We start from the raw sequence: 17,963 nt of genomic DNA on the forward strand, positions 1-17,963 counted from the left end.
AGAGGCCCATAAACCATTTTAATATTTCTACAGTAGGTTCATTACATAACATATATATAGAGTCATATGGTACCTCAGAATCTGAAAACTGTACATTGGCTTGGAAAAACAACAAAAGTGATTATAGAGCAGTCAAATGACTGTAGGTTTGTTCAGGAGCATCCAGTTATGGGAGGAACTGGACAAGATGTCTCCGGCTTGGGTCTTATGGATCTATAAATGGTATCATTGGTGTACATCGATAGCAAGTTTGAAGAATGCTGCCTTTGGAAGCAGGCGGCCTGCCTTTTGCTTGAGAAGGTGGGTAATATCAACTCAGAGCAGTGTTTGAAAAATTTAAATCTCTGCAGTGGGGAGGTGGGACTGGCGACACTGTACATTGGTGACGTGGGAGGCTGATTGTTTTCAGATGAGCTACTGAAATGCTCAGACCTTGTATTGGCGCTCTCCTGGGTGCTGCTGACCGGGGGGATGCTCCGTGTGGCGTTGTTCTCACACAGCGGGACAGGAGTGGTTGACACAGGGGACTTTAGACCCCTCACAGGCTTGGACAAGCCATAAAGATAACGGAACTCTTCATCGAACAGCTCCACTCCTTTGCCGGTGAACTTGAAAAGAATGTTGCGGTGAACATGTCCAGAGAGCCACGTGAAGCTGCAAGAAAGTCGACAATCAAATAAATAACTAATCTAGATGTCAAACTAGTTATTCACACAGCACAAAAAAAAAAAATGGCACAAAGTTTTTGGCACGCATGTTTATGTTTGTGTAACACCTGATCCAGAACTATGCAATGAAGGAAGAGCATGGTAGCCTGTACTGATCCTGGACAAAATGGGAGTCTTTATGAGTTGTTTAGACAAAAATGACATGAGCGAGACCACTGCGACCTCTTCTTTAGATGTCATAGGAATAAAACAAAGCCATTTATAAAACCTCTTAGAATATTTATTTTAGTAACAAACATCAGCACCAGTAAAAATGTTCATTAGCATCAGAATTACCGTATTTACTTGAACATAAGTCGATCCGAATATAAGTTGAGACCCCCCTATCCCCCCAAAAGGAGGAAAAACGGTTGACTCGAATATAAGTCGGGCGGTTTAATATTCAAGTGTTCTGCCCTGTCAGGCTCTACACCCAGCCCCTCCCTGCCAATAAGGAAGCCGCTCAGTGCAGAGAAGCAGCGCCAAATCTCACTGCTGCATATGCCGCTCAGATGAGGAAATTCGATCGAGCAGCCGGTTAGCAGCAGGGCAGGAGTTTGAACAGCTTGCTCCTGCCCGCTGCACCTCCACCACGGATCGGCAGAGGACCCGCTGCACCTGTACCTCCACCACAGATTGGCAGAGGTATGATAGGGCAGGGAGGAGAAGGGGGGCAGAGCCTGGCGGCAGCATTAAAAAAATTCTGGGAGGGGCATTGACCTGAATATAAACTGGGACCCCCATTTTTGGGCCAATTTTTTGGCCCCAAAATCCCGGTTTATATTCGAGTATATACGGTAGATGATTTCAATAATAGAATTCTGCCTAAAGAAAAGTGAAACGTCAGTGACTAGGCAAAGTAGAGAATCTAGTTTAACCTGTTTAGCCTTCGAGTTTCCTGAGGGAAGGGTCACCATGGTATAATCTACAATAGAAGCACTGCATGTACATTCCATAGAATTGCTTATCCTGATTATATGATTGGGGGTCTTTCTTATTCTCCCATTTCTCTTTTAACTTCCTAGCTGGTTTCTTGTCCAGGGCCTCTTCTCCTTTGAAAAGAGGAGACTAAGAGGGGACATGATCAAAACATTGAAGATAATGAAGGGAATAGACTTAGTAGATAGAGACAGGTTGTTCACCCTCTCCAAGGTAGGGAGAACGAGAGGGCACTCTCTAAAGTTAAGAGGATAGATTCTGTACAAATGAAAGGAAATTCTTCTTCACCCAGAGGGTGGTAGAAAACTGGAACGCTCTTCCAGAGGCTGTTATAGGGGAAAACACCCTCTAGGGATTCAAGACAAAGTTAGACAAGTTCCTGCTGAACCAGAATGTACGCAGTTAAGGCTAGACTCAGTTAGGGCACTAGTTTTTGACCTAAGGGCTGCTGCTTCAGCAGACTGCTGGACACGATGGAGCACTGGTCTGACCAAGCAGCAACAATTCTTATGTTCTCGTTTCACCTCTGTGTTTCTGCTCTCTTCCAATGAACACAGATGTGAGTGTAAAGTTTGTTAAGCTTTTTTTTTTTTTTTTTTTTACAAGATTTTCAGAATAATAGCTATCTGCTATAGCACTCCCCTTGAAAAGTGACAATTCCAGAATTTATTTTTAAAATTCCCTTCATAATTCATAAAATAAATATACACTAGGATAGATGACGAGTACATCGTGTACTCAAGAGTGTCAACACCAGTACCAGCACATCTCCTCCTCTCCGCCCCGGAGTACCTCTGTAAATATTCACCAGTGCAAGCAGCACTACCTGCTGTTCATGCCAGCCTTGACTCCCTTCTGATGTCACTTCCTGTCACCGGACCAGGATGTGACATCAGAAGTGCGCCAAGGGCGGCTCATGCCAGTGAACATTTAAAGAAGTATAATTTTAATTATAAAGTGCCACAAAAAAAACCCATTTGCTCTATTTAGTGTGCCGGAGCTAAAAAAGTTTGCGAGACACTGCTCTAAGCTCTTCCTCTCCCCCTCTTGCAGTCTCATTTAATATATTAAAGGGCAGGTCTGAAAACTGATTTCTTCAGGTGGAAGATTTTTTTTAACTGAATAAATTAGGTTTGAGAAAATTGCCCACCCTGATAGACATCATTCTAGTTTTCCACTGTAATCCAAGGTGGTCTTGAAGACGTATTTAAGTTAGTAGAAGAAAATAACCTGCAGATATTGCATTTTAAATTCTGTGCATGTTACTTTCTTGGAAAACAATTGCAAATGCTGCCTAGGAAACCCAAGAATCAACACATTTGTATACAGAAAAACACATCCCTATGTTTTACATGATGGATTAATTTGCCTTAATAAGATTATTAAGTCAGTGTGATGACAGATGTTTCTTAAGAATTGGTTTTGGCAAATATTAGAGCACCACCTTATTTTCTCCTCTTTCCCAGGACTGAAAATCTTCCTCATTTTCCACCAGTCAGGCATGAAATAAGCTTCAGATTCAAATCTAACATAGCAACAAGCTGAAATGTGCATATTTACAGTGAGACACCACAATGCGTTTGACCTTTCTTAATTCACAGGACAGCATATCTATTCCTCAATCCCCTTCAATTTACTTACTCTTCCATCCCTCATTCCCTTCCCCCTTGAAGACTTCCTTCAATCCCTCCCTCCCCACTTTGCACTCACCCTTCCATCCATGCTACCCTTCCTATTTGCATTTACACCTCCTACCATTTCCCATCCTTTTTTAACATTTTATTCCACGGGGGGAGGGGGGGAGAGAAGAACCCATGGAGGAGAGGGGTTGTGGAGAGAGAGAGAAAAGCACCCACAGGGGGGAGAAGCACCCACATGGGGGGAGGTTGAAGGGAAGGAGAAAGAGAAGCACCCACAGGGAGGGAGATAAAGAGACTGGGACTTGTTTTCCTTTATTTTGTTACAGATATTCTCCTGAAGAGGGAAGAGTGCAAAATGTTTAAAATATTGTGTCTTAATTTTACCTAGCACTGTCATATCCTAAAACAGGTACAGAAGATGGGAAGGGGGACTAAGGAAATGGGTAAAGGTGGGGTGTAGGGCAGGGGTGAGACTAGCGAGAGGCGGGCCAGGGGAGGGGTGGAATCTTGTGTCCTCTTTGTTGACATTACAAATATGGTAACCCTAGCAGTGGGGAGTTGGGTCCTTTGATGGTATCCCTCTCTGCTCTTCAGCATGGCAGCACTGGATCCAGCTCCCGCCTTTGTTCCGACTCTGGAAGATGGGTTCCAGGCAGCACATTAATAATAGAACCATCATTAAGGGGTCCATTTTTTGGCTCCATGGGAGTTGGGTTCCTTAAGGCACACATTTCACTAGCTCCTTGCTCATCTTCTTGTAGCAGAGCCTAATTCTCATGCTAGTCCTTCCACGTTTGCTTCTGCAGGAGCCTCCTGTCTTTGTCTAATCTGCATAGATCTGTTTGCGCAAACAAACCTATGTGCATCGATGGATGTTCAAACGGACAGACGGATAGGCCCTCCCCTACAGGCGCTAAGCAAAATGGGGGAATATTCTAAAACTGGCGCTTAAACGTAAGCACTGGTAGGCGCCCGACTGATGGCTGTTAATTGAAAAACACTATTAGAAATGGCAAAACACCCCACGAAGGTTAAAGTGCCTACTGGTGCTTAAATAAAAGGTGCTGGAATTGCACCTACGTAGGTGCTTTACAACGCCTAACACTACTCTGGACATGGCTAATGCTGGAAGTGGCATTAGGCACCGAAAAGTGTCTACTTAGGTGCGATTCATGGCATAGATAGATGCTGGAAATGTAGGCCTGGAAAACCCTGGCCTACATTTCCAGCGCCCTTCTGTCCTGGAGGCGTGATTCTGTATATGGCGCAGTGGCATAATTGACATGTTATCGGTGGCCACTGATATCAACGCTGTATACAAAATCCGGGCCAATGTGTCTAAAAATAGGGTATTGTGAGCCAACATTTATATTATACAATATAAATAAAACAGCCCATGTTGCAATATTCTAACCTCAGTTTTTTCATTCTCAGGTTTAACCCAAAGACCCAGTTCCAATGCTGACACTGCACTTCACAAGATCTGGATTTGATTTTCAAACCCACCTTTTAATCATCTAATCAACCTGGCTGAGAGATTCTGTGGAGGCAGTGCCCACAGTCCACAAGGAGGGAGCAGATGTCAGGACTGGTCAGGGGTCACAACCATTGTTCAATAGTAATACCTATTGTTGGGACTTTGGGTGTATATATACTAGGTTTGAGTGGAAGTGTTACTCCATGATCCCAATACAAAGCAGAGTTTCAAACTGGGTAAGTATCACAGGTAGCTCTATGTAAAGATTCAGGGCTCCGTAGCCTCCATAGAAACGGCTTCTAACTGAGCTAAAGCTCTAAGAAGAAAAACCAGTTGAACTCCCCCCCCCCCCCAAAAAAAAAAAATCTAAATTTTCAGGTCCGCTGGGGCTGAGCTTGCTGTGGGAATACAGAATATCCAGAGTTGTACAGAAGAGGAGGTCCACCCAAGTGGAAACAGGAAGTTATGTCAGTGGGGGGTGGACCACAGCAGAGGAAGAGTATCAAGGAAGCCGCAAGCTGTGCATGAGAATTGCTGACCCCTTTGCATTTTAAAAGGTAAGGGGGGGACTTTGGAACAGGGTGGGGAGAAGGGAGAAACATCTCGGCCCATAGGGGCCCTCCTGGAGCAACTGATTTTTAAATGAAAGGAGAGATGCTGGATGGGAAGATATTTCGGAGGAGGGGGCAGGGAGGAGAGGAATTGGGGGTCCCCTCCTTAATTTCTACCCTGGGTCTTGGTCGATGGTAGTACCTGAATTAAGGTGCCTAACTGTTGATTTATTCCAGTATTCAGAGATTTTGATTATGTGGCTTCATTTATTTAGTCATCTATGATTTTGCAATCATGATTTGAGTGTATGTTCTTTTGTAGACCAATTGATTCATATTAACTACGATATTTTTAAGACTCCTGAGGCAGGCCATTCTGGCCGAAACATGTACTTTTTGAGTCATTGAGTTGTTGGATGAATTAAAGGACATTTCCATCGATTTGGGGGGGTGGGGCTGTGAAGGGGGGTTCTGTGGGAAGGGGTGCTCTTCTTGTGGCCTTGGAGGACATAAAGAGTACAGTCTTCTTTGGCGGGTACAGTGTAGGGAGGTCAAATTGGAGACTAAAATTAAGTGAATACAAAAAACTAATAATAAAGAAGCACTCTAACTTTTACGCCCAAAAAATTGGATCGCTGAACACCAACAGTAGAAATCTCTTTGAACTAGTCAACAATCTCTATGACATACAGGCCTTATCCTGTCCTACCCTTGATTCCCCACCATCTGCAGATGATCTGGCTGAATTTTTCAACAACAAAATCATCAATTTGAGATCCAAACTAGCAGGCTCCTCAACCAACCATTTGAACTACCTGGTTGCCCAACACAGACGACCCTAGGGTAGATATGGCCTGGAATAACTTCACTACACTATCCTGGCAACAATTCTCCAAATATTACGCAAAATAAGCCATTTCCTACTGAAGATTAGACTGCTGCCCCCCAAACATTATGAAAGTCGCTCCAATCTCTTTCAAAGCCAAGTTATACAACTGGCTCTCCTCTCTCTTACTAACCGGTACTTTCCCTCAGGATCTTGGTCAGATTTTGATCACCCCAATCGTAAAAAACCCTAGAGAATCTACCAAACTGACATCTAATTACAGACCAATTGCGAGCACTCCCCTATTTGTCAAGCTAATGGAAGGACTGGTCAACCAGGATCTAGTAAATTATCTGGACAAATTTAGCATATTGCATGACAATCAGTCTGGTTTTCGTTCCGGATTCAGCACCGAAACTGTCATGGCATCACTACTAGACTTCCTCCATACCTTATTCAGTCAGGGTACAAGTGCTCTTATTCTGCAACTAGACCTAAGTAGTGCCTTCGATCTAGTTGACCATGCTATTCTAATTGACTGTCTGGAGTCAATTGGTCTTTCAGGTAACGTATTAAAATGGTTTCGGGGTTTTTTGAGCAAACGGTCATATCAAGTCTACAGTGACAATGAAAAATCCTTTAGTTGGGCTCTCCTCTTTCCCCCACATTGTTCAACATCTACCTTGCCTCATTGGGGAACTTACTACAAAGCTTAAAGGTTTTTTTTTTATATCTATGCTGACGATATCACCATCGTTATTCCCCTTACTACTCTGACCTCTGAGATAAAGATTCATCTATCATCCATTCTAAAAGAATCGAACAATGGATGACTGAATTCAAATTGAAGCTCAACACCGACAAAACTAAATTTTTCCTGGCAAGCCCTAACGACAAAATCAAAGACTCTTCGATCTCCTTGAATGGTCAGAACTTCCCTATTAACCACTCCATTAAAATCCTGGGAGTCACCCTGGACCGCCACCTCACTCTAAATGCTCACACACTTACTAGTTAAAAAATGCTTTTCGGTTCTATGGAAACTCAGAACCATCAGAAAATACTTTGATGCACCATCATTCCGCTTACTGGTTCAATCTTCCATCCTGAACTTGCTCGATTATTGCAACATTATTGAACCGCAAGGTACAAGCGGAATAAAAATCACTAATGTAATGTAATGTAATTATTTACTTGGGTTCCTTCAAAAAAACCATTCTAAGACTAAGAGTCATTCAAAATTCGGCAGTTCGACTGATCTTTAGGCTGAAAAAATGGGAACACATAAGCCCCTATTTAAAGATTCCATTGGCTGCCCCTAGAGGCGCGAATCCTGTTTAAGTTTGCTTGTCTATGTTATAAATCAATATTTGGTCTGGCCCCCACTTACCTGGTTTCCCACTTCAATCTGGCAAGTTATCTTAGGCCCACACGAAGAATACATCTGTTCACCTATCCGACAATAAAAGCCTGCCACTACAAAAGATTCTTGGACAGAATTCTTGCCTTCCAGGCAGGCAAATGGAACGACTGGCTTAGTAACGTTTTCGTGCTCTCTTCATCCTACTTCAATTTTAGAAAACTATTAAAAACGAGTCTGTTCAATCAATTTGTTAACTAAGAATCTACTCAGCACTGCTTATTCATTCCAGTAACCTTAAGAACTTTATAGCTCTCACATTCTTTATTATGTAAGATTGTATTACTGACTTTGATTGTAATCTCTTCGCTGATTGTCCAGCGCCTCTTTGCTGTAAACCGCCTCGAACTTATATAGCTTTGGCGGTATATAAGAATAAAATTATTATTATTACTTGTAAAACGGCGTTTTTGTTGCCCATCATATTGCCCTTGTTGTGATTTTTCTTGTTAATAAAAACAGATTTCACATAAAGGACATTTCCATCATACATTTGAGTCCACCAGTCTGTTTAGGACATTTCCACTCTTTGTCTTGCTATCCTGAGTTTGTGGATTTGACTCCCCTGTTTTATACTACAATAGGAAAATAGAACAGACCAGATATCAAAGCTTTGGACTCTGTCATAAGAACATAAGAACTGCATCTCCGGATCAGACCTTCGATCCATCAAGTCTGATGATCTGCATATGCGGAGGCCCAGCCAGGTGCATACCTGGCGTAATTTTAGTCACCCATATCCCTCTATGCCTCTCGTAAGGAGATGTGCATCTAGTTTGCTTTTAAATCCTAGAACGGTGGATTCCGCAATAACCTTCTCTGGGAGAGCATTCCAGGTGTTCACCACTCGTTGCGTGAAGCAGAACTTCTTGATATTTGTCCTTGACTTGTCCCCCCCTTAGCTTCAGTCCATGTCCTCTTGTCCGTGTCACATTGGACATTGTAAATAATTTTTTTTCCTGCTCTATTTTGTCTATTCCTTTCAGTATTTTGAAAGTCTCGATTATATTCCCTCGCAGTCTCCTTTTCTCAAGGGAGAACAATCCCAGTCTCTTAAGTCGTTCCTCGTATTCCAAGTTCTCCATACCTTTTATTAGCTTCGTTGCTCGTCTCTGCACCCTCTCCAGCAGATTTATATCCTTCTTTAGGTTGGGAGACCCATGTTGGACACAGTATTCCAAGTGTGGTCTGACCATTGCTCTATAAAGTGGCATTATAACTTTCTCCGATCTACTCGTGATTCCTTTCTTTATCATGCCTAACATTCTATTTGCTTTCTTTGCCTCAGGCTTGACAATGGTGGTCTATCTGAATATGTCTGAGACCAGTTGGTCTTATGTGTTTATAAGACACGGTAGGATCAATAGGACAGCTGGAGAGGCCACTGTCTGATTCAGCAAAGGATCAATGACAGAGTTACACAACATATAAGTATTGTTCTGTGCCTATCTGCACAACCCTAATTCAAGTGATCGCACTGACATGTCTAAGCCTGGGAAAACATAATCTATCCTCATCTTCTATTGACTAATTATTTGAACTGACAGCTGGAATTTGCCAAGACATATTTCACAAAGAAGTTCCAAGCAGAACAAATGGAGCCTACGCTCCAGACCACACGTGCACATGTACTACCTGTATGTGAATTAAAACATACTACTGATTCCTCGACATGTACTGAAAATGTAGTGTGGGTAGAGCACTAAGCATAGACACATAATTACACACACTGATAATGTTATCATTTAGGGGTCCTTCTACTAAGACGAGCTAGCCGATTTAGCACGCGCTAAATATTAGCGGCTCTCATGGGGGCAGAAGCATAGGAAGATCATTCCTGCCCTGCTTCACCGCTAGACCACTAGGCTTTAAAAGGTAAGGTCTAGAAGGGACAGGGAGGTGGAAGGGATGCAAGATAGGATGCTCACCGCTGGACCACCAGGGCTTCAGGCAGGCCTGCAGTGGGCATTAGGGGCTGGGTAGGAAGGGAAGGGGGAAAAAGAGGGCTGGGTACAAGGCAGGACACTTGAATAGAAACCCCCGGTTTATATTTGATGCAGCCTTTTTCCCTCCTTTTGGGGGGAGAAAAAAGGCTGCCTTGGTTTATATTCAGGTAGGTTTATATTTGAGTATATATGATATATAAGTATATATTTAAAGAAATAATCTCTTTCTTTCCTTCAGAAAGTAGGATGGAATCCAAGCTGAAAAGTGAGAACAGGCCATGCAGAAAAAAAGGAACTAGAACTATTTTTTCATCTTAGACCTCCTCGTCTTCCCTCTTGTATGTCCTCTAAAAAGAGGACATGTCCGGATTTTCCCGGACATCTAGTAACCATAGGAACATAAGAATTGCCGCTGCTGGGTCAGACCAGTGGTTCATCATAGAAACATAGAAATAGACAGCAGATAAGGGCCACGGCCCATCTAGTCTGCCCACTCCAATGACCCTCCCTACCTTTCTCTGTGAATAGATCCCACGTGTCTATCCCATTTGACCTTAAAATCAGGCATGCTGCAGGCCTCAATGACCTGAAGTGGAAGACTATTCCAGCGATCAACCACCCTTTCAGTGAAAAAGAATTTCCTGGTGTCACCGTGCTGTTTCCCACCCCTGATTTTCCACGGATACCCCCTTGTTGCCGTGGGACCCTTGAAAAAGAAGATTTCTTCTTCCACCTCGAGGCAGCCCGTGAGATACTTGAATGTCTCGATCATGTCTCCCCTCTCTCTGCGTTCCTCGAGTGAGTAGAGCTGTAACTTCTCTAGCTGTTCCTTGTACGGGAGATCCTTGAGTCCCGAGACCATCCGTGTGGCCATTCTCTGGACCGACTCTAGTCTCAGCACACCCTTATGGTAATGCGGCCTCCAGAATTGCACACAGTACATGGATCTATACAATGGCATAATGACTTCAGGTTTACGGCCGACAAAACTCCTGCGTATGCAACCTATGATTTGCCTTGCTTTGGAGGAAGCTTGCTCCACTTGATTGGCAGTCTTCATGTCCTCACGGACGATCACCCCTAAGTCTCGTTCTGCTTCAGATCTTGTTAGGATCTCGCCATTAAGGATATAAGTCTTGCATGGATTTTGGCTTTTCAGGTGCATGATTTTGCATTTTTTGGCATTGAAGCTGAGTTGCCAGGACCTAGACCAGCGCTCCAATAGAAGTAGGTTGTGCATCATGTTGTCGGGCATTGAATTTTTGTCTGTTGTGCTTTAGCCCACTACATTGCTTAGTTTGGCGTCATCGGCGAATAATGTTATTTTACCACGGAGCTCTTCTGCCAAGTCCCTTATATAGATGTTGAACAGGATCGGGCCCAGGACGGAGCACTGCGGCACTCCACTGATCACCTCCGTCATTTCAGAGGGGGTGCTCACGCGGCGGCCTTCTGGTCAAAGACCAGCACCGTAACTGAGACCAAGACTAGCCCTACCAGCGTACATCCTTGTTCAGCAGGAACTGGTCTAACTTTGTCTTGAATCCCTGGAGGGTGTTTTCCCCTATGACAGACTCTGGAAGAGCAATCCAGTTTTCCACCACTCTCTGGGTGAAGAACTTCCTTAGGTTTGTATGGAATCTATCCCCTTTCAATTTTAGAAAGTGCCCTCTCGTTCTCCCTACCTTGGAGAGGGTGAACAGTCTGTCTTTATCTACTAAGTCTATTCCCTTCAGTACCTTGAATGTTTTGATCATGTTCCCTCTCAATCTCTTCTCTTCGAGGGAGAAGAGGCCCAGTTTCTCTAATCTTTCGCTGTACGGCAGCTCCTCCAACCCCTTAACCATCTTAGTCGCTCTTCTCTGGACCCTTTTGAGTAGTACCGTGTCCTTCTTCATGTATGGCGACCAGTGTTGCACGCAATACTCCAGGTGAAGGCGCACCATGGCCTGGTACAGCAACATGATAACCTTCTCCAATCTGTTTGAGATCCCCTTCTTTATCATTCCTAGCATTCTGTTCGCCCTTTTCGACGACGCCACACATTGTACAGACGGCTTCATCGACTTGTCGATCAGAACTCCCAAATCCCTTTCCTGGGAGGTCTCTCCAAGTACCGCCCCACACATCCTGTATTCGTGCATGAGATTTTTGTTACCAACATGCATCACTTTACATTTGTCCATGGCTGGGTGAGGGCAGAATTGTTACCCAATGCCTGGAATCTAAGCACATTTTATGAATCTAAACACAGTTTTGGGGATGAATGACAATTTTGTCTTCTATAGTGCTATCCTGTTAAACCTTCTTGAACTGGAGCACTGTTAGCAGGAAAATGCTGTTTGATGCAGGACTCACCTGTATGATCCTGCGAGCACAAATCTCCAGTCAGAGATAAGGAATTTCTCCTGGTTTAGACCTGAGAATTTCTTGCCCGATTTTGCACAGTAAACTTCTCCCATAATACTTCTAACGAAAATATTCTAGGAGGAAAAAAGAGAGGAACAATAACAAAAGTAAAATAAATATGCATTATACGTGCGGTATATGTATCAGTCCCTCCTCTGCTCTCACTTGGTTTAGCTCTGGGTTCAAAATGGAAGCACTGAACCCTAGCAGCAGTTCACAGTACTATCACTAGGTGGCAGCAGACTGGGCAGAAACGAAGGTGGATCACTCCAGCTTGGGGCTACTACTCCATCATGGATGACCTCCCCCAGGTAAGTCTCAGGAGTTCTCAATGAGACCCAGGGGATGGGGAGAGGGTCTGATAGGGATCAAGAGGGGGAATCTTGATTTTTGGAATGGGATTGGGTGGGGGAGTCGATTGGGGGGCGAGGGGGGTCTTGATTTTTTGTTTATAGATGCACCTTCTTGTCCAGTTTGTCTGTCTTGACCAGACTGTAAGCTCTTTTAAGCAGGAACTGTCTCTTCTATGTTTTGATGTACAGCGCTGTATATGTCTAGTAGCGCTATAAAAATAAATAGTAGTAGCTGGGATGGGATCTTCACTATAAGGGGTGGGATCAGGAGGAGGGTATCCTGATAGTTGGAGGGGTGGTATTGGGAGGGAGATCTTAATCTGGAGCAGGTTATGGGGGCTGAAGGAATGGATTGGCAAGCAAAAAAGAAGAGTGGCCTGAGATAGCTGTGCTATTCGATTGGCAATAGCTTGGCTGCACCTATCACCTCCTCTTGACGTGATGGTACTTGCAGCAGCACTATGGGCAGTTGTATAACATCCAGCGATGACCTGTGCACTAGCTGTCACCAATGACCACTCCTCCACTCTGCCCCTCTCATGTCTAATATCTACTCCTCATATGCCGGAGAATATCAGTCTCTGCCCAGACACCAAGAGATCCAGAAAGAGCAGAGAAGGCCAGATCTTCAAACCAAACATACTTTAATGGCACCCATATATATTAAGTTATCGGAGAGAACGAAAGCCAGAAGGCCTTGAGCATGTGCAGATGCTCAAGGCCCAGCCCAGGCAAAAGGTGGGATCTTTCTGTCATTCGCACCGGCAAGCAGCAGATGGGGTAAGGAGCTTCTTTGGGAAGGGCAGGCGGATGCCACTTCCAGCACGGGAGTGCGATGCGGTTCTCGTGGGGGGAGGGAGGGGTGCGATGCTAGTTCAAGCAGGGGGAGGGGGTAGAACGAATCAAAGCGAGTTTCCCTTACTTTCTATGGGGAAACTCACTTTGATATACGAACAATTTGGTTTACGAATATATATATATATATATATATATATATATATATATATATATATATATATATATATATATATATGTTGTATGAATGTTTTATGAGATTTATACCGTACCTGCCATTTTAACAAGCACTAGTTACTAGCACAGGCATGAACTGGCATTTAGGAATTCATCAAGGGGTGCCAACTGATTCAACACGTGCTAATCAATTTAGCCTTAACAATCAGCATGTGCTAAATGCTAAGATGCCCATTACATTCTTATGGGCATCTTAATGTGTGATAATCGTTAGCGTGTGCTAAATCAGTTAGCGCAGTGTTCTTCAACCTTTTTACACCCGTGGACCGGCAGAAAAAAAAGAATTATTTTGTGGACCGGCAAACTACTAGGACTAAAATTTAAAAATCCCGTTTCCGCCCCATCTCCGCGAGCTCGGTCCCCACAAATCATCTGATCCCATCCACACAAGCCTCAGTTATGATTTTATATTGAATGTATTTTATTAAAGTATAAAAAGAAACAATATTCTGTAGAATAGTCATTTTATAAATACAAATAATTCAGAGCAAGGATCAACAAAACCCCTGTCTCCCCTCCCCTTCACATATATCCCCTCTACTATCAAGAAAACTGAACAAGCCAAATTATTACAGAATGCTACACAGAAATATCATGCTAACAGAATACTGAAGTAACACATAACAGGAATAGTTTTTGGGGAGTGCAACTAGGGCAACTGCCCCCTGGTCAGAGAGCGCCCTAAGCCAGCTGAAAGCTAAAGAAGCACTGCCTGGGTTTTGCAGTCCCCAGTTATGTCTAACACCAGCTCTAGCAGGATATATATTTCAAATCTGATATATTCTAATCACAAAATAGAAATAAAATTATTTTTTGCTACCTTTTGTCGTCTCTGGTTTCTGCTTTCAATCTTTTTTTCACTCTCTTCCTTCCAGCGTATGCCCTCTCTGTCTCTTCAATCCAGCATCTGCCCCTTCCATCCACTATCTGTCCTCTTCCCCTTCCATATGGTATCTGTCTTCTTTCTATGTCCCTCTCTCCTTTCCATCCAGCTTGTGCCCCTCTCTCCTATTTACATGATTCATTCCAGCTTCACTGCTCTCTTCATTTTTATCTCTCCTACACCAGATCTATCATCGTTGTCCCTCTGCTTATTTTTCTGCTGACCCCTTCCTATCATCAATCTCTCTACTTTCTCATGCCTGTGTCTCCCCTTCCCCTCCTCTAATCTCTCTGCCAGCTGTTTCCTTCCTTTTTTCATTCTCCCTTCCCTCCTCCTCCTGTCCAGCAGTAACTCTCTTCCCTTCCTCCCCTCCCAGCAGCATCTCTCCATCTCCCTCTCCAGTAGCAGCTGTCCCTTTTTTTTCCTTGCCCAGCAGCTTCCCAGATTCCTTTCCCTCCTCCCCTCCCAGAAGCATCTCTCCTTCTCCCTCTCCAGTAGCAGCTGTACCTTTTTTTCCTTGCCCAGCAGCTTCCCAGATTCCTTTCCCTCCTCCCCTCCCAGAAGCATCTCTCCTTCTTCTCCCTCTCCAGTAGCAGCTGTCCCTTTTTTTATCTTGCCCAGCAGCTTCCCAGATTCCTTTCCCTCCTCCCCTCCCAGAAGCATCTCTCCGTCTCCTTCTCCCTCTCCAGTAGCAGCTGTCCCTATTTTCCTAGCCCAGCAGCTTCCCAGATTCCTTTCCCTCCTCCCCTCCCAGAAGCATCTCTCCTTCTTCTCCCTATCCAGTAGCAGCTGTCCCTTTTTTTATCTTGCCCAGCAGCTTCCCAGATTCCTTTCCCTCCTCCCCTCCCAGAAGCATCTCTCCTTCTTCTCCCTATCCAGTAGCAGCTGTCCCTTTTTTTCCTTGCCCAGCAGCTTCCCAGATTCCTTTCCCTCCTCCCCTCCCAGAAGCATCTCTCCTTCTTCTTCTCCCTGTTCAGTAGCAGCTGTCCCTTTTTTTTATCTTGCCCAGCAGCTTCCCAGATTCCTTTCCCTCCTCCCCTCCCAGAAGCATCTCTCCTTCTTCTTCTCCCTGTCCAGTAGCAGCTGTCCCTTTTTTTTATCTTGCCCAGCAGCTTCCCAGATTCCTTTCCCTCCTCCCCTCCCAGAAGCATCTCTCCTTCTTCTCCCTCTCCAGTAGCAGCTGTCCTTTTCTTTCCTGGCCCAGCAGCTTCCCAGATTCCTTTCCCTCCTCCCCTCCCAGAAGCATCTCTCCTTCTCCCTTTCCAGTAGCAGCTGTCCCTTTTTTCCCCTGCCCAGCAGCTTCCCAGACTGATAGTGGTTTTCTCCCCTCCCAGCAGCTCTTCTTACTTCCCAGCGCAGCGATTCACGAAGGCAGCCTCGGGTCCTTTGTTGGGTCGCGCCGCCTCTGAGGAAAGAGGAAGTTGCATCATCAGAGGCAGCCGCGACTCAGCAAAAGCCCCGAGGCTGCCTTCGTGAATCGCTGCGCTGGGAAGTAAAGGAGAGCTGCAGAGAGGGGAGAAAGCCACTGTCGGAGGCTCCCCAAGATCTCTCCGGCCCAGCGCACGCTTCCGATGCTGATCTTGCCGGTCCTGCGCGGACCGGCAGGAAGTTCAAATGAGTCAATCTTGCCGGTCCTGCATGGACCGGCAAAAATTTCCTGCGGACCGATACCGGTCCGCGGACCGGCGGTTGAAGAACTGTGAGTTAGCGCATCTTGAAGAATTCCCCTCGTAGGGCTAGATTCACTAACCTGCCCGAGCATGACCGATCCATGTCCGATCCGGGCAAGTCCGATGGATTCTTCAACCAGTAATATTCAAATGGTGGCGATCGGAGGAACGCCTCCATCTGCCAGCACGGATCACTAGTGTACGATCCCGACGCATGCGCAGACCACCTGTAGATGATCTGCGCATGCGTCTAAGACCCGTCCAAGCCGTGACTTTTTAAAAAAAACCTTTTTAGCTCAGTGAGCCCGTGGTTTTAACCTGCTTTAAACCCACGGGTTAAAACCATGGACTCGCTGTGCAGGGAAGGGCAAGAGAGATTTGGGGGAGAGCAGGGCGGCAGGCAGGAGAGATTTGGGGCAGCAGAGAGCAGGGCGGCAATAATAATAATAATTTATTTCTTATATACCGCTATACCGTGAAGTTCAAAGTGGTTTACAATAAAGATACATTTTGTAAGTACATGAGATACAAGGTGAGAGAGACATGCGGTCAGAGCTTGAGATACAAGATGCAAGAAATGGAGCTGGAGAGTCGGAAAGGACGTTTGCGACTGGTCCCCAGCAGTTGCTTCTTGGGTTGATCAGCCAGCCCAGCGAGATCACAAAATTTGTGTTCTGAATCGTGTCTCTGCTCACTTTGCATGCCGTTCCCCTCATTTGCATGCGCGGATCGGAATCTGATCGGCAGAGACGTAAGTGAATCGGGCTATAGTAAAATCGGCTCGCAAACCGATTGGTACAATAAATGTGCAATAAAACCCGCCTTAGCTTTTCAATGCAACTTAAATAAACATGCCCTTGTGTTTCTTAATCCAAGTAGTTAATCATAGTGGGATTAAGAGGAATACCTCGAGATGAATGTCTTCGAGCTGAAGCATGTCACACATCTCAGTGAAGAGTTTTAACTTGCTGTGTTCGAGCAACAGATAGACAAAAACATTGCGTTTATGAGCAGCCTCGAGAATATCGCAGAAGATCACTATGTCGGTGAATTCATCCATCACGATAATAAGTACCTGAAAAAATAAAAAAGATAAAAGTAGTTTAGGGAGACCTGAATGCACATTAGCTCGAAAAGATGTTCAGGGTAATGACTGGTAGGTAATCATATTCTGTTCTGTGGAATAGGAAACTAAGCATTTCAAACGCACAAATAATGGCTTTATTTATTTATTCATTTTTCTATACCGTTCTCCCAGGGGGGGCACAGAATGGTTGAATGCTGGTTGTATGTGCCGAGGAACGCAGAAAGGACATGCACGGAAGACACTGACGCAAATTGTATTAAAATGTATGCTAATGCATTAATTTAGATATTCCGTGGTATGCAGAGAGTACGCTGCCCACTTTTAATGCTTTTTCCGGGAGGGTCCGGGGTAGCATAGAAAGTTTTGCGGGCCTATCTTTCACATTAAAGTGCTGGTTTTGTCTCGTCGTGCAAGATGAAGGAAGCCCGTGGATGTTTTAAAGGCAGTTGGTAAGTTACAAACAAATGGCTTGTCTGAACAAAACTGAAAGTGAAAACACACTTCGGGCGCCTATTCTGCACCTAAATACTGTATTAACCTTTGGAAACTTTCAAGTGGAAAACTGTTTGCAGAAAGCTTGTATTTAGGCAGCGAAAACCAAGTGCAAATTATGCCGATACTTTTGGTTTTCGTTTGGACGTGCACTCAACAAGCCGTGCTTACTGTGAAACCATGTGTGCATGCATCTGGCTTATTCCCCCCTCCCCCCACGCACATTTGCTTCTCATAAAATTTGCATGTAATTTGGTTCCTGCATGCTGCAATATTACAATAGAAACTCTACCTCAAGTCTTTTTTTTTTTTTTTTAAAGCTACATGGCTCTCTAAGGGAGAGAGCCATGCAGCTTTAAAAAAAAAAAGCATAAAAATTAACTTAAGCCATTGTGAAAAGCAGTACTTGGAACAGCTGTTTATTTGTGTTTGAAGTGCTGCTGGCTTCGTGAGGCTTTGGCTGTCAGGACCTGTTTTGTTCCGACTGTCGCTGTTCTTTGCCGCCCCCTCCCCGTCCCTCGCAGAAACTGC

At 44.6% G+C, this 17,963-nt stretch overlaps 1 protein-coding gene across 3 annotated transcripts in view; it reads right to left on the reverse strand.

Moving 5' to 3' along the window:
• FAM83A (family with sequence similarity 83 member A) overlaps nucleotides 1-17,963 on the reverse strand; it is a 26,495-nt gene continuing 8,532 nt past the window's right edge. The window contains exons 2-4 of one of the 3 annotated variants that reach the window (XM_033935264.1): nucleotides 16,761-16,928; nucleotides 11,865-11,989; nucleotides 1-654 (exon numbers count right to left, since the gene is read on the reverse strand). In XM_033935264.1, the coding sequence (XP_033791155.1) occupies nucleotides 153-654; nucleotides 11,865-11,989; nucleotides 16,761-16,928 (795 nt within the window). In that variant the 3' untranslated portion in view covers nucleotides 1-152. Of the gene's footprint in view, nucleotides 655-11,860; nucleotides 11,990-16,760; nucleotides 16,929-17,963 lie in introns of those variants that run through there. The other 2 variants (XM_033935266.1, XM_033935265.1) reach the window with 2 other exon arrangements.

Source organism: Geotrypetes seraphini, chromosome 2 (assembly GCF_902459505.1).
Source record: "Geotrypetes seraphini chromosome 2, aGeoSer1.1, whole genome shotgun sequence".
Classification (NCBI taxonomy): domain Eukaryota; kingdom Metazoa; phylum Chordata; class Amphibia; order Gymnophiona; family Dermophiidae; genus Geotrypetes; species Geotrypetes seraphini.